Source organism: Salvia hispanica, chromosome 5 (assembly GCF_023119035.1).
Source record: "Salvia hispanica cultivar TCC Black 2014 chromosome 5, UniMelb_Shisp_WGS_1.0, whole genome shotgun sequence".
NCBI lineage: Eukaryota > Viridiplantae > Streptophyta > Magnoliopsida > Lamiales > Lamiaceae > Salvia > Salvia hispanica.
The window spans coordinates 14728118-14751249 of NC_062969.1; the positions used below are offsets into that span (position 1 = coordinate 14728118).

Sequence of the window (23132 nt, forward strand, 5' to 3'; positions counted from 1 at the left end):
AAAAAAGTAACTTAAACAGACTCCTATATGAACTAACTGAACTAGTAGAACTGCTGGAGCACTGGAATAAAGCATAATACAGAGAGCTGTCATCGTAAAGGTCTCTGAAAATTTTTGAAATTTTTTCACTAACAAAAAAATATATCCTTAAACAATTGTTCTGTATTCTACTGGGGTTGGGGGTGTTAAGGTTGGTGACTGAAGAAACCCAAAGCAGAAAAAATTTAAAATTTTCTTTGTTTCTGAATTTAAACATTTTTTATGGCCCCTTTTTTTATGGCACAGATCATAACAGAAGACAACAAACTCCACAAAAGATGGCAAACTAACCCCTAAGAAAAATCCCAAAACAACATTACCGATCTCAAAAAAGGTTTGCTAAAACCACCCATAATAGGCATCTTCTGCAGAAATACAGCCAGTGGGAACCACTGTACCAAAAAATAATTAATAAGCCTCTAGCACTATGGTGGAAAATAAACCAAAGTTTAAAGAAAAAAGATTCATCAAGTATATAATCAACACTATACCTGAAGAGCACAATAAATCCATAAGCCTCAACTATCATGCCAAGATAGGCCATCCAATGATAACCAAGAAAAGCCAACCCCAAAAGAAATTTTTCCCTGCTATCAAAATAAAAAGTTAAAATGAAGAAAGCCAACAACCCAGGCCTCCACTCCCTGAGGGGGGAAAGGAAACGATCTGAAAAAAATATGCCTTGAAATTAAAGCTTCATAAAAACTGGGCAGAAGACTTGACCTATGGTTAATGTCACGCCTGAGAAGAAAAAGGATCTGTTTAGTGAACAAAAAAATATTAGGAAGATTAGGGGGAAATAAACAAATTTCTAGCTGAAAGACAACCTGCCACTATATCATACATACATTTCCCATTGCAAGTAGACCATCAAAGAAGAAAATGATCCCAAGAAATGAAAAGAACACCCAAAGCCGTCAAACCAAGCCCATTTGTTTGATTAGAACCAAAAAAAGATCAGATCATGCTAAACCATTAGAAATTTCGTTCACAATATGATCTTAAAAGCCAGACACCAATTCCTATACAGTTAACACTGATAAAACACTTGGCAATGAGAAATCAAAGGAACGCGAGAGAATCATTCGAGATGAGAATTTGTCAGCAAAATGCACAATGAGATACGATTCACGTTAGCCATGCTTAGCTAATGCCAATCACTCCACAATCAGAATCAAATTTAACCAGCAACAACAAGAGTGGATTAAACTTATTTTTACGATCGTTCATCTCGAAGGACATCATATTCGCCAATTGTGATTCAATCAGAAATAAGCTAGATTTGTCAACAAAATCTCAGTCGAAACCCTACTCCGCTGCAAATTTGGGGGAAAAACAATTACAAACCAATACTGGCACCAAAATAACAAATCACAGACATAAATACCCGAGAACTTCAGCTGAAAATTGGTCCTTCTTCAAATAAACTCATGTTAAAATAAACAAATGGAGTAAAAGTTAAAAGAGTAATCGCCATAGATCCACTAACCACCTCGAATCCGATCCGATCCCTGGTTTACATCAGATGTTATTTGCTGGATGACGTCAATGGAATTGGAATTAAATGAAGAAAATATTCAATGGTCGTACTATACAATATGACAGTAATATTTAATTTATAATATTAATTGTTAAACAAAATTTAATTTATTATCTGGAAAATAGAGAAGAAATCCTATCAAATTTAATATTACCTGTGTTGCATTAAAGTCCACGGCCTTAGTCTTAAACATAACACTCTAATATCAACCCTTGGATTAAATAATTTGATGGATGTGATTAAAAAACAACGCTATACATTATTGTAATGTTCTCGTACATTAAAGAGAAAAATGGTAAACAAACAATGATTTGCATCAGTTTCGAACTACATATCCGTAATTGAAGGAGGATTATTTACAGCAACATTTGACCTTCCCACTCTCTCACCATTTCAAATTCTTGCTTCTTCGTCGTTTTTTCGCCGCTTCTCCGACTGACGCCCAGACCCGAAGGCGACTACTTCCCTTCTCAATCCCCAAAACCAAACCCTAGTTCCACTCGTCTTCCACTCCTCTTCGGAAAAAATACAAATCGGCGACGAATGCGGCTGCGAAACAAAAACCTCCGTCTTCCACCCTTAATCGACCATCAAGTTGGGAGTTTCAGTCTCTCCTGCGATGAAATTGGTTAATTAAAGCGTCCCTTGTCTGCGAATTGGTAGCACAAAACTGAGAACGCTGCTATTTTTGAGAGTTTATTCTATTGTTGGTCGTCCTCTTCATTAAACTCGTATGTTTGTTCATTAGTGACGACAATTTGTATAAAGATTAGTTTTTCTAGGTTTCTGAGAATTTTGTTGGTGGTAATTGATTTTAAGCGACTGTACATCATTTAGTCACATTAGTACATCATTTAGTACCCGTATTGCTACATTATTTTGGATTTTGTTTACATTATTTGATACACTTTTTGGTGGCGAACGACTGTACATCAATTACTTATATGTGTATATTAAATCAATTAGCAACTTCAGAGACTGATTTTATTATGCAGTGATACATTATTGGGTCTTGTGTGTATATTAATTATTTTCTTTAGATCCATCATGTTATTTACCAACTTTTCTACATTATTTAGCGTCTTTCAATGTACATTATTTAGCAATATATGTACATTAAGTTGCATAAATCATTTGTTGCCTTATACATTGTTTATCTTTTTTGGTACATTATTTTCACAAATTTCATGCACATCATATGATGTTACATCTATGTACATTTGATTTCTACGAGATTGAGTCGTCGATTTTTCCAAAAATGTAGGTGTTTCATAGCTGGGCGTTGATTGCGTTTTCATATTATAAATTATTTTATTTGTCGTCGTCTTTATTGCGTCGAATGTACTTGTTTGGATTGGTTGTAGGTTCTGTGAATGCATGTACAAAATTGAATCCGTAACTGTAAATATGTCACGACCGCATTTTACTAAGGGTAGTAAACATGGTTAATGTGACTAGGGATGAGAATTTAGAAGAGGGGTTAGAAATGGGGAAGAAGATATAAGAGCAATACATAAAATAAAAGAGAGTTATAAAGGGAGTACTTAGATAAGGTACACTCGATCACATAAAGGATTGAGTTTAGAGATTTGACAACACGATTTATTCAAATATCAGAGTCTTAGAGAAAAGTAGAAACTAGCACAGGGAAATAAATGAAACACGGTTCCATGTATGAAAGACATGAACCTCCGAAAGTCTTGCATGATTTGGAAATAAGCCCCTTTGATTCAACACTCTCCCCCTTATCGCTTGCTCGACTGCATTTAGAAATACAATGCGGGTCATAGGTAATCGTGAACACGATGTCGAAAGATACAAGTATACATGTATAAAAGAAATTATTGTCGAGCCATCAACACGATGAATACTTGAGAATTTTTCATGAAAAGAGCCCAAGCTTACTAAAATCCTTTGCTTAAAAAGTTTGTGCATTCTTACGTTCCTTCGTAATCCGCCATATCTGGACATTCCTTCTTGTGCGGGAAAGTGACCACTTTCCAGGACAGAGCGACAACCCTCTCGATGACACCACACGCACGTGTACACTAGTCCGAGTAGGGACTCTCCCAGCATCGACTCGAAATTCAATTCTTACTAATGTATGATTATCAAACAATTACGTGAATATTTTTCTGAATTAATTGTTAGATTGTGATTTTTAATGTATATGTCACATAATTATTAGTATAGATTATAATGGGTTTAATGTGTTCGAAAGTTAAATCTATCCCCGAAGGGTTAGCAATCCATGGGGTTAGGGTATAAGATCGACTCACTAACAAAACCGGTTGTTCATTATTTTGATATAGTTTGCTACATTATACAATCCCGAGATGTACATTATTTACCTGAACTTGTACATTATTATGTGGATAGTTTTAGAAGTAAATTGATGTAAAACATTAGATTAGTCCTTGATGATGTACTTTTGTTTGATGTTGCTTATAGTATAATCTCCTCGTACTTTGGTTTGATATTGCTTGTAGTCTAATCTCCTCAATGTCAATATTTTTGAATAGGTACAAAGCGCCAAAAAAAAATCTTGGTGATGAGAACTTTGAAGAGGACATGCAACCTTCCCAAACTCATGATATATTATATGTGCATAATTGTACATGACATAGAAACAAAAATTATAGGAAAGTGTTGGTACTATGCCCTACCCAAATGGATTGCTAAAGCCTAGGGAAAAGAGTTATCTCCTGCACGATGAAGTTTTTCATTAGTCTGTCGATTCTACAACCGAATGGATTGCTAACCCGAAAGGGATGGATGCAACGTCTTGCAAGACATTAAACTAAGTCGTTCGTCATTACGAAGTATATTCGTACATCATGTAGTCATTCTTGCCTAACGAATTATGTACATAAAATACATAACTAATGTAGTCATTCACTAGTGATTAATGTATGAAAACTTATTAATAATGTAATCATTCGGTAGTAAATATATTTGCAAAACAACGAAAAAATATCAAGATTTCTTCTTCCCTTTAGGTATCTTTTTCTTAACATGATTGCGAATCATGATGGCACATTACCACATGTCCTACACTTTCGAAAGATCGCTCGCCTCCTTTATAACCTTTTTCTCGGAGATCATATGACTAGCATTTGTACACAAAAAACAAATATAGCTGTCACAAACGAATCCAAAACAATATACATTATACGATTACTTTTGTACATTATTTATTGTTAGGGAAAGCTTATAAGACTATATTCGTACATTATTTCAGTATAAAATCCAAAAAACACATTAAAGTGAAATTTTATGCATGTGTTGGTAGTATTGTATCGATAGATTGCTAAACCATAGGGGAATGATTCTAACTCCCGCCATTGGTGATGATTTCGTTTGTGAGTGGGTACTACAATGGCGGATCCGGAGTTAAATATCGTGGGGCGAAATAAATAATAAAAATAATATTAAAATAAATATTTATTTTTAAAATACTCCTAAGTCTGTTTAAGTACGCGTTTTTTTTTAGTTTGTAATTAAAATGGGGTATTTCCTTTTTGAAAACTTTTTCTCTCCAAATTTAAAACAAAACTTTTTCCTTGACATAAAAAATATAATTTAAATAATTATTATAATAAATTTGCTAGAATCGTTATCAACAAATTTTTCTTAGGTTTATTTGGAATAATAAAAATAAAGCAATAAAATTTGAATGTTCATTTTAAAATTAGAAATAATCAAGGATATGACACTTTATTAAATAGGATATGTATCAATTTTTCTTCTTGCCAGCTAAGCTAATTTAAATATGTAAATATAGTAGTAAATGCACAAAGTAGTGTTTGATTCTTGATTATTGGGTCTCGATCTCTCTCTCTCCCCCCCCGCCATCCCATTTCTTTCTTCTTGAAAGCAAAAACTGAACAACTTATTTTATCCATCTCTTCATTTCACGTCGCCGCTGCCTATTTCTAACTCAGCCTTCCCCTCTACGTGGAACAGGGTCGGGGGCCGGGGGTCGGGTCAAAAGGGGATGAAAAACCCCCCGGACTCGGAGGGTTGGGGGGTCTGCGGCGACGTCCCGATTTATTTTTTTTTCCCTTTCTAAAAAAAAGGGGTTTATTCCTCAACGTTAAATTTTTGGGATATTCTTTAGTTTCGTATCTTAAAGGTTTTTATATTTTTTCTACCTTCCTCATTACTCTAAACCTTTGAGAAATGAATTTAACTTTAACCTTAAAACAAATAAAAAATCTACTATCGGTAATAGGGACATTACATCATATAATCAACTTTTTGACAGATGCAATTTCGACCTTCCCTTATACTTTTAAATCAATTTTTCGTTGAAGAACTCATGCAAATACATGAGATTCATAATCGATATTTTAATACATATATGTTTAACCCGACGATCGAATATAATCATATATGGAATTAATCTAACCAATTATTAGAAATAACACAATTACCATTCCCCTCGATGCTAATACATGATTGAAATTTGGACTGACAAATCAGTAGAAAACGACCACGAAGGAGCCACAGACGCTACAATGGGGGGAAAAGATAGAAAATCGAGTATAGTCCAAAAAAAAAGTCAAATCAATTTTAAATCATTTCTCAAAAAATTTGGGTTACAAAAACATAAAAAATCGTCTACATTTTTCAAACCCGACGTCTACGATGGGGGAGAGAAGAGTGTTTCAATCTAGTACTATAATTCAGTAAAATAATCATAATCAATTTAATTAATCATGATGATATTAGAAGGAGAGAATTAAGAAATGAAATAACCGACTGATTTGTGTCTTCCAAAGTGACATTTTTCAATAATTTTAATATTATAATTACATATATTTGGTAGATATTTCGCTACTACATGGAATGCAAATCGATGGATTAAAATTTAGTTTTCAGGTTTAGGCAATATTTAGCAAATTAGTTTTGGTGTTTAGCAATATTTAGCATAAGGATGTGAATACATCCCTTATCTTTTATATTGTTCAATTTAAGATTTTGTGTGTGTATTTTTATAAATATTATGTGTATATGTGATTGCCAATAAATTTGTTATTTTCCATATTTCCGTTAATGCTCTTTTTTGGAAAAATTAAATATGTTTCTTGAATTTATATATCTAGCTGGAATTGAATTCTACATATTTCTACGTCAAAAATTTATTAATAGAAATATCAAATTAGATTGTGACCTTTATAGTAGTGTGAGTCATAACCACGGAATATTTTCTCAATGAAATGAAACTACCACGCACGGATGAGTTGCCTGGATACGACTGTTCGGAGTATTACAAAATATTTATTGACTCTATTAGGCCTGCTTTAGACTATTATAAATGTTTATATGGGCCTATCAATTTGGGCTTTTCAGAATTTCAGGACAATGGCAAAAATAGTTAATGTTTAATGATTTAATTAGGGAAAGTCAACTAACGTGAGGAGCCGCTGGACGTATGGGAGGGGCTGGGCAAGGAGGAGAGCCACATCAAATACCTCCCCTCCATGACCGACCTCTCCCGCCACCGCCGCTTCATCTACATCGACCTCGGCGCCCGCGACTACGACTCCAGCATCGGCAGCTGGTTCGAGAGGCGCTACCCGAAGCAGAACAAGACGTTCGAGATCTACGCGGTCGAGGCCGACGCGTCGTTCCACGCGCAGTACGCGGCGCGTCGAGGCGTGACGCTGCTGCCGTACGCGGCGTGGGTGAGGAACGAGACGGTGGTGTTCGGGAGCAAGCCGATCGTGGTGGGGAGCAAGGTGTGGCGGATGAGGCCGTTCGGGAGGATCGAGGGGGAGCAGGCGGCCGGGGACGGGATGTCGGCGGTGGTGCGGGTGGCGGCGTTTGACTTCGCGGAGTGGCTGAGGAGGACGGTGAGGGAGGAGGACTTCGTGGTGGTGAAGATGGACGTGGAGGGGACGGAGATCGAGCTGGTGAGGGATTTGGTGAGGCGGGGCGCCATGTGCTTGATCGACGAGCTGTTCATGGAGTGCCACTTCGATCGCTACGTCAAGTGCTGCTCGGGAGACAGGATCAATAGGTTTAATTTCTCCTATCCTCAGTGCTATAATTTGTTCAAGGAGCTCAGGGATATGGGCTCCGTTGTGCATCAGTGGTGGTGAGCTCCACTCCGCCCCAGCCCGGCTTTATCTTACTTTCCGGACTCCGCTAATTTTCAAACAATCGACTCCACCGCTGTGATGAATATTTATCAATTTTCATTAATTTTGTTAGAGGATATAGAGTTATTGCAATAACGAACTTGTTTTCACATTTACCTCGCGCATGATTCTCTCTTTTATGTACAGTCTACTAATTTTTTTTAACTTTTTTTTTTCAAATGTACAAGGACTTATTCGTAGCCGTTCAAATTATAGGAATTATTAATTGAAAATGCAACTATATGGGGCTGCATGTTTATATGTTATATAAAAAAAATACGAAAAAGTCTATTTGTTAGCTATATCACGCCGCGTGTCCGTTCCTGAAAGGGTCCATCCAGTCAATGTTGAAGTTGCCTCGAAGCCCAATGACATATTGTCAGTTGGCAATATGGTAACGTAACGTGGCTAGTTAGATTCATAATTAAATCGCTAATTTTAATTATAAGTTTAATAAATTTAATTTAATTTTTAAAAAATATCTTATAAATTTTAATATTAAATTAATTAAATTAATTTTTCTAGTTAAATTCATAATTAAGTCACTAATTAGGTTAATTATGTACCCAAAAGGTAACACATGACATATAAGACCAAAATTTTTTAGAACAAATGTAAGAGATTAAATTTGGACTTTAGTCTTATAAAAATTAAAATGTGTCAATACTGCGGTGAACATTCTAATAGATTTGTAAACAATTAAAACTATCGGTTAACTGTCTAATAGGTTGTATTAAATTAATCATTAGTAGACCCAAATTACTGTAGTGTATATATATTTATTTGATTTAACATTTTTTGTACAAAAATGTTAGTAAAATATATTAGAATATGAAAAAATATTGAAATTTATTGTATAATAATTTAGTAAATGAAATATATATTTAAATTTATATCATACATAAAATATTAAATTAATTAATTACACAAGTACATAAATAGAGCCTCTTAATCTTACAATTTTACTTAGAGTGATGAACTATTTTATCAATTTTTGAGTTCATGAAATAATTGTTCGCAGTTAAATGGATAGCTTTTCCATCTTACGTGGGTTTCTGCAGTTAATAGTTACTTTCACACTACCATTTTTCACGAGTTAAAAATATTAACTAATGAAGTCCAAAAAATAGATTAAAAATCACGTATTTGGTTAAAAAATTATGCTGATAGTTAGAAAGCTATTTTTCATACTTTGTCTATTGGTCCAAGATCAACCTATTAAACATATTTGACTCGGTACAAGTTTTAAGAAATGTAATAGAATGTGGGTTGAAAAAGTTAATGGCACGCGGGTTCTACTCCTATATACTAGTTTTATACTAATAAAATGTGACTGAGAATGAGTTAGTGGAACGTGAGATCAACTACCAGAAATAGTAAAAGTAAAAAGTGACAAAATTTTTAGGGACAAACAAAAATAGAAATAAATGATAATTTTTCAGGAACGGGAAGATAGTAATTAAAATCGGTTCAGTTCAACTACTTGACTAATCATGTCCAAACCAATTGCTTTTTTTTCGGTTCACATGGGCTCAAAAGTCCCTCCCAGTTTAATGTGCAAATCAAATCCGACCAAACAAGGGTTCGCTATCAATCCAGACGATCTGATCCTTTTTTCAATAGATGGGCTTAGATAATGATAAATTAGGATGGTAGGAAAAAGGATTACATTATGAAAATGAAAAATAAATCAGAAAATTATGATTCTTTTCAATAATCATAAAAAAATGCAAAATTTGAGGACAAAAAAGATTAATACTCCGTGTTAAACTTTCTAAAAGTATTTTGAGAATGTTATAAAGTAGATTGTGTGATGATTAAATAATCATCTCATTTTAAGATGATGACTCAACTATGGAGAAAAAATTCCCTATTTAAGGAATACCAAAGTGGCAATCCTACTTGGTATGTCCTATCAATAAATTTTTAACAAATGAAAATACTATGTATCTCCAATTCCAACTAGATACATAAATTATATTTATGGAAATAATTTAAATATAACTACACAGTATTAAATAATATGGAAAGTTTATGAACATTCCATAACAGATGCACTATATATAAACATTTAATACAGTACTATATAATTGGGGATCACAGCCATTTTTATTATACTAGTAGTTTTAGTTTTTAAAATTTGTTAATTTAATACTTTATCATTCAACAATCATCTGTCGTATTTAAGTTTTTAAAGTTTTTTATATATTGAAAATAATTAATATAATAAAATCAATTTTTAGATCATCATCTTATTATTATTATTGTTATTAAGTCTTTTTATAATTTAATACAATGAATAATATTCATAATGTTACTATGCAATGATAAAATAAAACAAGAGCTACACTATATATTATTACACTATATACTTAGTTTAATCTATACATATATAATCATTCATATTGTTATTTTAATTTATAGTTTCCGCTAACAAAACTGAAGTTATACTTACACTTTTATTTGTCTAGATTATTTTGTATAAGTATATATTTATATATATTTGAGAAAAATTTTAATTTCCTAAAATCTTAAAAGAATTAATCATTTTTTTTATATTTACGTGTGAGATGATTAAAAATAATTGCAAAAATGAATAAAAATTAAAATATACAAGTCTTAAATATTTTTCTACTACAATACAAGGAATGTACATAAAGTTTTCATATAATTTAATTGTGTGTGGTTATATACATTGTTTCCATAGTTTGTATATCTAGTTGGAATTAGGGATATATATATTTCCATTTGTCACAATTTTATTGATATGACATACCAAGTAGGATTGTCAACTTGGTATTGCTTGACCATGTAATTTTTTCTCGTACTATTATATAGCTAAGTATTTTTATTTTACTTGTATATATAACATATTAATCACTATTTTATGGCTTAAGTATTTTATTTATATGTTAAAAAAATATAAAAGTAGCTAATAATAACAAGATGATAAAAAATAATTTTACTTGATTAAGAAGACTAAATTTTAGTTCATTCGATTATACATAATTATGTAATGATATAAAAGAACATTTAGATAAATAAATAATTATGTAATGATGTATAAAAGAACATTTAGATAAATTAATATTTAAAATAAATGTGTAGTCAGTATTCATTAGAATACATATAAACGAATATAAATGTATGTGTGCATAAAAAAATGGGATTCCTTTGAAATTTATTGATTGCAATGAATAATATTTTTAATTCATTTGAAGATGATGGAAGACGTAAATCATGGAAAGATTGCGTAAATTTATTTTGCATGGATATGGTTATGTAAGTTATATATGGGATTTTCATAATTTCCATATTAAAAATTTTGACAAAATTAGCATGTGTGAGATGTGTAATTTCCAGTTGGAAGTGGAGCTATATAAATTTCCATTTGTCAATATATTATAGGTATGACAAACAGTGGCGGACGCAGGATTTTAAAGGTGGGGGGTCCAAACGTATTCTTAGTACTAGGGTATTTTTTGTGTCGATAATTTAGAGAATCAATTACAAAAGATAGAGATATGGGTAAGGTGTGTAACACCCCAACTTTTTACCCTAAGGCTTAGAACACCGATCTATATATATATATATATATATATATATATATATATATATATATATAAGTTTCGCGTCTAAATTTTCTTTTACTTCTCGTTATGATTAATCGTTGTGAAGTATATTATGAGTAGTGAACAAAAATAGTAATATTTCAACATAAAGTTTGCTCTAATAAAAGTCCGTTTGTGAAGACCGAGTTTCAAATAAAAAGTCCGTACACGAGTTCAACGTTTAAGTAAAGATTTATTTAAAAATAAAATACTCTCCATGCCCTCCGGATCTTGCGCAATAGCCACGTCTTGAACCCCGATACCTACACGAATGGATAAGAAGCACGTTAAATCAAGACGAGACAATCGACGAAATCAAATCACATCAAACACGCAAACCAAACGGCGGCTCACGTTTTCCAATTGACGGCTCACGCCTTTTTAAGTGACGTGACATAATATTCTTGCCATTTTTGGCATGACAAATGATTGAAGTGACAACTTACCTCATTTGGCAAAAAGTCCCTACCCTTTGGACAATATATTTCCTTCTTGAATCAAGCTTATGACCAAATATTCCCATGCACCCATTTTCTCTATAAATACCACACCATCTCTACCCTTAATTCTCTTGTTCATCCACAAAATCCCTAAACAAAATTTATCTCATGGTGAGGATGAAGTAAGTGCTTGAAGAAGGAAGTCAAGTTTCTACACACTACCATTCTTCTTCTTCTCCTTTTTCTCAAGGTAAAGTCTCCTAACAATTGTTTTTCTTACTACATTGTCATTTTCATGTTACAATTAGTAAAGCATGAACATTTGAAGCCTCCCATGTCAAATACCAATTCTATACCACTTCCTTCACTTTTTTTAACATTTAGAACTTTTCATCGAACTTAAAACCACAACTAGAGCTTGATCATTGAGGAATAAAGTGCTTAATACTCAAACCATATTATTGTGCCTCTTCCCTAATGGTTTTCATACCAATTATGCATATGACTTCCTAGAATAGAATTGCCTTAACTATAGAAAAACTTAGACAATGAAAACAATTTAGCAATGCCTAAACTCTTAGAGAACTTCATCGCACAATAATACCGATCTTGGAAAGTTACCTTGTGAGTGAAGAAGCTGCCGGACCCCGGGGATACTGCCCGGCAGTGGCCCACCGACGGCGGCGGCAATCCGGCGGCAGTCCGGCAACATTTCGGCGGTTGTCCGACTTTTCACAACGAAATTAATCCCTTTTTCACGATCTATCCGAATCTTCACATTTCAAGACTTAATTGTTAGTCCTAAGCCTTCAATTTAAGAAAATAAAGAAGAAGAGAAAGAAGGGGAAATGGGGGAAATTCCTACCTCTCTCGGTCAACGGCGATGAGACCGCCGTGTACCCGGCGGCAGCGGCCCACCAGCGACGGCAGCAGCGGCCCGGCGGCGACGGCAGAGGTGGTGGTTCGCGCCGGCAGAGAGAGAGAGGCCGAAAGAGAGAGAGAGGCCGAGAGAGACCTAGATAGAGAAAGAGGGGAGAGGGGAGACGTGACCGGCGGCCGGCGTCGTTCGCCGGCGACGCCAAAACCGCCGGCAGAGAAGTGGCGAGAGAGTGAGATGTTGGGGAAAGGGGAGAAATGTTTTTTTTGAAATGGAAGAAAGAAGGGAGGCTAATTTCTTTTAGTGCTTTTAGGGCAACACACTTTTGGGCCTCCCCTTTGGGCCGAATAATTTTAGTGAAGTATGGTCTTTTAAACTTACTAAGTGTGGGCCGTTTTTTTTTAAGAAAGGTGGAAGTTGGGCTTTTAAGTCTAAGTGATGAAATGAATCCTTATCTCTTAATTTTGGTTTAATAGTTCTTAAATTGTTTGAAGCTTTTAAATAATTAATCTTATGATAAATTAATGTCTTGCTCTCCTTAATTAATTAATTAAATTTTTTTGAAGATAAGAATGTATGGATTTACTGAACCCTCTCCCAAATAATTATTTAATTACGTTAAGGTTTCTTATAAAATAGAGATCCACTTTTCTTAAGTGGAATGAAGTGATCTTGATCGCACCACGAACATAGGACGCATACTCCATGTAGGATCATTTTATGTCATGCACCTTATGTATGTTCATAAAACTAATTTAAATCATTATACTCTTTCAAGAAGGGCGTGTTCGCGGCGTTTGATTACCCAAGGTCGAGCTTTTGTAAAAGTTTTACTTGGAAGCTTTGAGGAAATGGTGGCTGAGTGGAGTTGGAGGTCGTCTCATCTCTTTTGTAAAATTTTCGTGGCATGTGTCTTCATACACATGACCATGTGGTTACAACTCCTTCCGCTGTGCTTTTGTCGTAGTATTTTGTAGTAGATGGGTCATAGGAAAAACGATCAGTAACGAGTGATCTGTGATAAACATTCTTTCAAATTCTCATGATCTTTGTTGTCTTGTGAACATCTATCATCTTATGAAGAAATATTTGTGTCTAATCATTAATTCTTTCATCCCCTTTCTACCCCCTCTTCTTAATTCCCTCCCCTGGTCATGATTTACCGAGCAATGCTATCCTTAGCAAAGCGCGGTCGTGACAAGGTGATTGTTGATAGATGCAACGCCAACGTAAAAAAATAACTTTGTCAAAAAATAAAACATAAATTATTGTAAGAAAAGACTTGTATTCTAATTATAGCTAAATAAAAATGTAAAACAAAAAAGTGATACTACAAATAAGAACACATAAAATAAATAATAGAGAATCAATATAAAATGTATGAAATTTTTTTAGTAATTGCTCTTATAGCGAGAATAAGATTCTAAAAGGCATATATTAAAGTATAATTTTTATAAGATCTATTGTAAATAAGAAACATAAGAAAAAGTAAATAAGAAAAATAAGGGAAAATAAAAATAATAGGAAGAATCAGTAAAAAAGGCTAAAACCTTAAATCAGGGGGGTTGGTTCTGATGGGAATTGATCTCTGGGCAATCACTTGCCAGGGCTGGTAAAAAGCCAACTGGGCTATTGAACTATTTAAGATAGTTGTTAATATAGATAATACATAGTCATTAGTAAAATGGTTGGGGGTTCCATGGGTCCCCCATGACCCTCTTTAGGTCCGCCATTGATGACACACCACATCACCATCCACCTTGGTATGCCTAGATTAGAGAATTTTTTCTCCATTAATATGATGTTTATTGTGGTAAATAATTTAGTTATTATAACGTTAACATTTTGGGCTTTGTAGAATCATGATCAGCTTGAACTACATCAAAGATTCTCACTCAAAGGACATAATTGGAGTATTCAAACAAAAATGACTAAATGTCACATATCATTAAATTCATCTCTACATGAATAATTTTTCTCAACTTATAATTGTTTAAACGATAAATTTGATAAGTACATAATTCGTTTAATGAAGTTTCATTAATTCCATTTCGTTCCTCTTCACGTTTAAATCATTACCGGTAATTCACTAATAGTACATAAATAAATAAGGCTACTGTAAGATGGAGTACGATTAAAATATAGTGGAGCCAAAAGAAAGTGAGAACACATTTACGAGCTGCAATTTCCATAGATGGCTGTGAACCTATTTGCAGCCTATTTAATGACTATTACTAAATCATAGTACGATGATGACATGATTCCCATTTCTTTATTAATATTATAATCTAAAACTTTTTCTAATTTGCGTAAATTTTTAGTACTGCAGTATTTAATAGCTGTAAAAGTAAGAGTAGTACCACTACTAACTTTTTTCCTTGTTCACCATTCTTTATCGGTTGCTAGAAACAAAACGAATCCATTTTTAATTTGTGTGGGCATTTCCTTTTTTTGTGGGTAAGACTTGAGAGGGAGAGAAAAAGAGACAAGGAGAATAACAGATTTATGGATGAATACGGAAATAAATGGTTTCTGTGGTCTCAAAATAAAGAGATTTCTTTGTCAATTGGCACAAGACTTTTGGGTAGTAGAAGAAAATATAAGATCCTTGCTGTTTTTGTGATGCTAATTTCAGTGTAACTTCTCATTCCCTTTTCTGTATACCATTTTCAGCTAATTCGTATCTGCTTATTATGTTCTTGGTGAAATAATATTATCACATTCACACACTAACATTCGATTTTCAGCTTTCTCTTATCTATGATTTTTTCTTGGACCATGTCGATAATTATCAAGATCCTTTCCTAGGTAGAGAGAGAGAGAGAGAGAGAGAAAGAGAGTTTATAGATAGGGAGGCAATAGCTTCTTCTCTTGCTTTAATGGGAGTATTTACATAAGTACTTTTAATTTCTAGGGTTTGTAGAGTGGGATGTGTGTGTTTACACTTTCCACTTATCACTCTCTCGAATTCCTTTATAAAAATTGGTAGAGTTTTGTGTCTATTTCAAGAGTGTTTGCTGAATAATTAATTAAATAAATAATTAGAAATAATGGTGAGGGGGAAGGTGCAAATGAAACGAATTGAGAATGCATCAAGCAGGCAGGTGACCTTCTCAAAGCGTCGAAATGGGCTGTTGAAGAAGGCGTATGAGCTCTCTGTTCTCTGCGACGCCGATGTTGCTTTGATCATCTTCTCTTCTAAAGGAAGGCTCTATGAATTCTCCAGCTCCAAGTATGTTTATTCTACTCACTTTTTTTTTCATTTCTTTCAATTTTTTTACTTTACTATGCTATTGTCCTTGATGATGTTTGAAGAAGAAAAAAAGTGTTGTACGAATTGCTTAATTCTTGTTGCAATAAATTTTTATCCCAGGGTTTTGTTATGTCAGAGGGGGGCCTGTTTGGCTGTGCTATGCATCGATCCATCACTTGATTTATTCAAGAATTCTGATTTTACTTTAGGTCTTTGACGATAAATAGTTATTGAGAATATAATTTTTGGTAGAATATGAACCATAGTAGTATAAAAAATGATTATTAAGATATGCTTGATAAGAATCATGAAATTAGACAAAAAATTACGTCAATGAAATAGGGAATAACAATACCAAAAGAGACCTTTAAAACAAATGGATGAGAACCCTAATACCTTTGTTGCCCTCGATGCATGTTTGTGTATCTCACATTGTACATTTATATATATTCTGATCCACAAAAATTAGAATTACATTAGCCAGTAGGATATGAAAACTTGGATTTCTTTTGAACCAAATCACTTCTATATATTTATGTGTCTCTGACAAAATGTATGCTAACATATCTTATGTAAAAATCATTTTAGAACATTTTTCACTTAATTCATATTTAGTGTTGATTGTTTTTAAGTAATTTGTAAAATAAACGATGTCAATAACAATTTTTGACGCAGTATAATATAAAAAATATGTATAAAACAAAATGATCATGCTAATGTAGATTAAATGAGAGCGGTGCTCACAGATGATGCTTAGATAAGATTTGTAGAATAAAGTTTCTTTGTATAGATGACCATATTTTGCATTCATATATATATGCATTACTTACTACTTCTCCACAATCTGCTTGTGTTTGATATGCTAGCTCCTTTAAATTAAAGTTTCCTAGTCTTCTACAAGAAGTATTGTGAAGAGTTGGTTATAAAAAATAATGTGTATAAGTCAACCTAAAAAGTTATATACTTGTAATTTTGAGAAGAAAAGAAAGAATTTCATGCATGCTTAGCATTTAATTATTTGTTCTGGTTCCCTATATATGAAATACGACAATATATGTCTCTCCTTACTCATATACTGGCTTTTTTAATTAAGGAAATTATTATGGATTTCGAGAAGTCTTCATCTTAAATTAAGAAGTGAACAACAGTACAATTATTTTTATAATTTTTGAAGCCACCCACAATTAATATTTGTTTGTTGATGGTCATTGATTGCTGCTTTTTAATAGATGTTATACGCATGTATTCATTGTTAGATAATTAGTAATAACATAATAAATGCAATAGGCTTTCAAATAACTTTCAGCATCTTAGATTTATTTGAAGAGTGAGATTAAAGTTTAGCCGAGATTTTATGGTTTGTGTGTGTGTAATGGACGTATTTGTAGTTGGTGGAATGAATATTGTAAGCAAATTACAATTTGATGGAAGTAATATATTTAGCTAGGAATTTCAAGACAAATAAATTTGTTGCACGGTGATTAAAAAACACAACTAAGCAGCTTCTGGTATATCTTTCATTTATTTAATTTAACTTTTAAAATTGTGTGTGTTTGTAATGCTCTGAATCGGTATATAGCTACTCATATTCATGCATTATTCAGCATGCAGAAATCAATTGAGAAATATTTGGAAGTTACAAAAGATCGTATTTCAGGCGTGGAACTGGAACAGAACATGCAGGTTTGGCCTCACTTCCCCCAAAACAATATTGAAATTACTTACTTTTAAGGTCTGGCTTTAGATATCACAACTTGTATTTATGCTGCATTCTAACTTAGCTACTAATTTTGGAAGCAATATTACGTACGTCCATGTTAGATCAGAATTGCTAATTCCTCCCTGAAAATTATACAACTATAATTTTTTAGTATTTTATTAAAGAGTGTGTAGCTAGTGTGTGTTTTTTATATAGTGTTGTGAGTCTGTTGTGTAGTGTTTAAAATAAGTTTTGTTTCTAATTATAGAAAATTCAAAATTTTACTTTGATTATGAAATTTAAAAATTATACTATAATTGAGAGGCTATTGAATTGCAATATAGTACTCCCTCCATCCCAACTAAGTTAAGTCGTATTCTTCTTTGGGATGTCCCAACCAAGTTGAGTCATTTCCTTATTTACAGAAAACAAAATATCCAATCACTCTTACTTTATTCCATCATCTACTTTACTCGCTCTATATCTCTCCTACTTTCAACACATTTTCTTAATCTTCGTGTCCGGAAGTTTTGTCTCAACTTAGTTGGGACGGATGGAGTAGTAGTATTATAAGTGTAGTGCTTCCTCCTATTCCCATTAAGTGTCCATTTGTTTTACGGCATTGGTTTTAAGAAATGTAAAATAAAGTGGATTGAATAAATTAGTGAAGTATTTGTCTCATCTTTGTATAATGTTTAATAATAAAATGTGAATGGAACGAGTTAGTAGAATGTGATACCTATTTACTCGTAAAACTAAAACTGAAATTGAACACTAAATGGGGGACTGATGGAAATGGCAGAAATGGACCCTATAATTTATTAAAATCTAAAATAAGTAGAAATAAGAAAATAAACGAAGGAATAAAATTAAAATAGGAATATCATTTGAATTGTAAAAAGGGCATTAGTATTTAGTATATCGAAAAGTTTCTAATTAAGAATGTAAAGCTAAGAGTCTAGTACCCGCGCGACAATAACTAATGTAATACTATAATCTTAAAAGTCAATAATTTAACCATCCTCAGCTATGCAGGTGAATTATTGAACATTAACTAAATCCTATGTATAGCAGTGACTGGTCATATAAATTTGAATTATGATTTTCCACATACTGGTTTAAGGTGTAACTTAATAAATAAACTAATAATAATGTTTGTAGCTTCTAAGGATCTTAGTGAAAGTAATAATGTAAATGTGATAGGATTACGCTTATATAATATACAATGATACAACTACAAGCCAAAAAATATTGTGAGTTAGGTAGATCAAATGCACTGACCAATACATATTAGGATCTTGTGGAAATATAAAAGTACCATTTACGTTAATAAATGCACAACATTAATAATTGTTACAGTACATTCCATGAATCATATTGATAGTTGTCAATTACTACAGCCACAAAGTTTCTCATGAATTGGTCCATTTTGCCTATAGTATAGGAACAAAACTTCTTAGTTGTGAATTAAGACTCAGGGGTGAGTGTTTGGCTAAGCTTATTTTAAGTTTTACCAGTTTATTTGATGGTTCAGTTATAAGCTAGGATTCCATATCTGAAGAGCTTCTAAGTTGTCAAAATTGTATTGTGAATTAGAAAGATAATTATATTTTGTTGGAAAGAGAAAATTGAACTCGAAAATAACAATCCATTATGGAGTACCTTTCAATCTTTCATACATACAAAATAGTAGTCGTTTATAAGATTATGACAATATAAGTTGAGATAGATACACTTATTTATTTGAGACCTTATAACCTGTAGGAGCTTATTTTTACCTTATACTCAAGTTTCTTTTGGGATTTATTTGGCCAAATATTTTTCAATAGTTTTTATAAGTAGCTTATGAGTTCAGCCAGAAGTGGGACAAAATTTCACTTCAAGCCCAAAATATGATGTATTTGCTCTCTTGTTTTATCTTTACATTCGCCAATTGAATATCTTGATATATTGACTCGATTTATGTGAGCTTTCATTTATTAAAAAAATAACCATTGTTTTCTGGCTTGATCTTACCGCAGCGCTTAAAGCACGAAGCAGTATTCATGTCGAAGAAGATAGAGCTACTCGAGAATTCCAAACGGTAGCTTCTCTTCTTTAGAAAGATAAAAATAATTTCGGCTAATCCATTGTGTCTTAGAAATTGTGTGGTTACGACACCAGGAATCTTTTAGGACATAATCTTGGGTCGTGCTCCATGGATGAACTCGAACAAATCGAGAACCGGCTCGAAAGAAGCATTAATAGCATAAGGGCCAGAAAGGTAGCGACATCTCTATATGTGTATGTAATGTTCAATATTTTTGTGATATGTTCATATTTTTTTAACTATATATATGTTCCATGCAGGTTCAATTATACAATGAGGAAACAGAAAAGTTGATATCAAAGGTGTGATAACTCTTGCCTGTTTTTTTTTCTACTCTTGCTTTTCATTGATGATTCATTTATGCTTTATCATTCCTATATTGATTTCAGGAGAAGTTTTTATTAGACGAGAACCAAAAGCTCAGGCAAAAGGTAATTAAAATGTGTTTAATCATCTACATTCTTTCACTTTTGTTTTTTGAAGTTGCATTAAGTATACTATATTCTCCCTCCGTCCGCCATTATTTGTCAGTAGTTACATTTTCAGTCCGTCTGCAATTATTTGTCATACTTGCATTCCACTAACTCATTTCCTCATATTTTATTTAAAAAAAATAAAAATAGAACTCAGATTCTACTTATTTTTTTAATTCACTTTCTATTACATATTTTAAAACTAGTGTTAGATCAAATTGAGATGTTTAATGGCGGAAGGAGGGAGTATGTACTTAGACGTCTTCAATTCAAAATCAGTACTCCATCTATAGATTATCATAATATTTGAGTCATTCAATTATCCAAGATATATATAGGATAAAAGCAAGACTAAATGATTGTGTGCAGATTGGATTGAAGAAAAATCAGACATCAGAAATGCATAGAGAAATTGGGAGTTGCAGTAGAAGCAAAGAGAGGTCGGAGGCGGTGACGACTGAATTATTTATTGGCCTACCAACTCCCTGCAGGAATATTGTCTCTTGATACTATTAATCACTACCCACTTACTAGTATTTATTAAATCTAGATAATTACCTCTTCTTAACAAATAAATCTAATTAATAATTAGTCATTTATTAGCTCCCTCATATACTAGGGCTAACTCACTAAACTTGGGCTGGCCTTTTACATTACTGGAGTTCTTACCTTTCTAAAATAAAGAAAAAAAAAAGACCAAGAAAATCGGTATATTTTATTTTGTTTTGCATTGTTTGAAACTTCAACAGCTTAATTTAATTAGTACGGTAATTACATTGTTGTACCTGTTTCTTCAGTTTTCCTTATGATGTGATGTTATGCGACTGCAATACATTATTTACTATGAAAAAACTTTTATTTATCTATATTGATACATTCACCAAAATGTATGAAATACTTTCTTCATCTTTAAAAAAATAGACAAACTTGTAAATGCCTCGAATTTTAAACTTAGTCCAATTTTGAAGGACGATTCAAAATAATAAAATTAGTTTATTTTTTTTTAAGGACTGTGGGGGTATTGGTTAAGCACTTAAGCCTGAAATATAGAAAATGGGAAAACACACACGGCCCTATCCAAAAAGCTAAAATGGGCCTATTGTGCAAGGACTAGGGCAGCACGGCCCTATCCAAAAAGCTAAGCTTTCATTAATTGTGTGGAATAACATGTATTTGGAGTGGGCTTAAGCTAAATGTGGTTATCCAAAAAATCAAATTCTGTGGTCAGATTTAATTCTCATCATTACTTACCCTACAATATACAAAGTAAAAAAAATGTCACTTGCGTAAATACACACGGGACATGCAATCCATTCCCCATAGGCATAAATATTAAATTCAAAGTCCCAAATTCCAAAAGTATTTCAAAATAAATTTGGGGTTCCTAGTCCAAAGTATTAAAAAAATTAAAATGCAACAGTGGTCCCTGAGTAGTGACTTATGTTAGGTGCAATCAGACAAACGCCCCAAACCAGGAAGCAAGGGACATGAGTATAACATACTTATTAGCATAGCTGTCCACACTAGATATTAATTGATAGACATCCCTCGTAATATGTAGCTTTGACCTAACATATATGCTTAAAATTTTCTAGTTTATGATAATCGAGTACTTCATTTTTGAATCTCTTAGTCCACCATTTAAAGAACTATTTTGACTCGGTATGAGATTTAAGAAATTGATTGATTTTGTGAAGAAAAGTAAGTGAATAAAATTTGGGATCCATTTAAAAGAGAAGTACTACTAGTTTTATATTGGATTGTGAATGTATAAAGTTGGTAGAATGTGAGGTCTGCATACTAGTGAAATAAAGTAAACAATTCTATAAATCGTGGACAACTCAAAATGGCAAAATGGTTCTTTAAATAGTGGACAAAGAGAGTATATTTCTTAACACATTTATAGTATATTGATCCTGCATGGGGACACAAAACAATATTATTCGTAGAGCTAATGTCGTCATACCTTTATAACGATAACATACAACCAATCCCAAATCTTGATTGTCAAAATTCAGTTAATTTATCCTGGGTTATATTACAATACATATGTTCGCATTATAGGTGATAAATCGTGGAGATGATTAACACGATATACATCATTTTCTCCTCCGTCGTATTGCCAATTGTAGGAATTACTTTATTTATTTATAACTAAACTTTTACTCCCTCCGTCCACGAATAGGAGTCCCGGTTGGCCATTTTCATTCGTCCGCCATTAGGAGTCCCGGTTAGACATTTTATCTTGGGAGTATAAAAAATGACCCCATTGTTCCCTTAATTTAGAAGCTGCAATTAATTTTAATCCACTTTGATTGCAATTTCTCACTCTCTCTCTTAATGTTAGATTTCATTATTCCAAAGAATAAAGCAAATAATAATATAATTGGGTCCCACATTCCACTATCACACACTTTAATTATTACACTCAAACTTTTCTTAAAACCCGCACCCAACTCAACCGGGACTCCTATTCGCGGACGGATGGAGTATAATTTTGGTTTCAATTTTAGCTATGTACTGTATTAATTAAAAATGAGTTACGTGGTTAGATGAAAATGAAAATAGAGGATTATTCACCAAAAATCAAACAATATAAAGATAAAATATACTAGTACATATGAGTAAAATTGAATCTTCCATATAAGAATTAATGAATAGGGCTACGTACCACTGTCGGGAATCCGCCCAGCATAGGCATCACGTTATTTTAGTTTTCATTTCAACAATTAATTCAGGCACCATCCCATTCCGCATACCATTTATTCTCCAATTAAATTGATCTTCGATTCTTCGCCTGTCCACATCCTACCTCTCTGAACTTTTATGTGATTTGAAATGCAAGCCTACATAGTAGGAGTAACAAAAAATAGTTCTAGCATGACTTATAATTGCGGATATTTCTTGTGATTATTATGCATTCTGTTTTATAAAAAATGAGATACGCGTCAAAATTTGTTGGATT

The 23132-nt window shown here is 32.8% G+C and overlaps 2 protein-coding genes and 1 long non-coding RNA gene across 4 annotated transcripts in view; 2 read left to right on the forward strand and 1 right to left on the reverse strand.

Moving 5' to 3' along the window:
- Window positions 1-7890, forward strand: part of LOC125188522 — a 34178-nt gene extending 26288 nt beyond the window's left edge. The window contains exon 2 of the mRNA XM_048085428.1: window positions 7003-7890. Coding sequence (XP_047941385.1) covers window positions 7003-7686 — 684 coding nt within the window. The 3' untranslated portion in view covers window positions 7687-7890. The remainder of the gene's footprint in view (window positions 1-7002) is intronic.
- A 3527-nt stretch (window positions 7891-11417) lies between these two features.
- Window positions 11418-12921, reverse strand: LOC125190739. Its single transcript, XR_007170953.1, has 3 exons — window positions 12642-12921; window positions 12398-12548; window positions 11418-11599 (listed from the first exon to the last, which is right to left on the reverse strand). It is a non-coding gene; the product is annotated as an uncharacterized LOC125190739 (long non-coding RNA).
- A 2181-nt stretch (window positions 12922-15102) lies between these two features.
- Window positions 15103-20951, forward strand: LOC125187042 (MADS-box protein SOC1-like). 2 transcript variants are annotated; one of them, XM_048083553.1, is made up of 8 exons: window positions 15103-15289; window positions 15699-15885; window positions 17511-17589; window positions 19627-19688; window positions 19769-19868; window positions 19955-19996; window positions 20084-20125; window positions 20537-20951. In XM_048083553.1, exons 2-8 carry the CDS (start codon window positions 15704-15706, stop codon window positions 20672-20674), a joined length of 645 nt encoding a protein of 214 aa, XP_047939510.1. In that variant the 5' UTR covers window positions 15103-15289; window positions 15699-15703; the 3' UTR covers window positions 20675-20951. The 2 variants fall into 2 exon arrangements, with proteins under 2 accessions (XP_047939510.1, XP_047939509.1); XM_048083552.1 differs by lacking the exon at window positions 15103-15289 and having other exon boundaries at window positions 15300-15885.
- Window positions 20952-23132: the final 2181 nt, after the last annotated feature.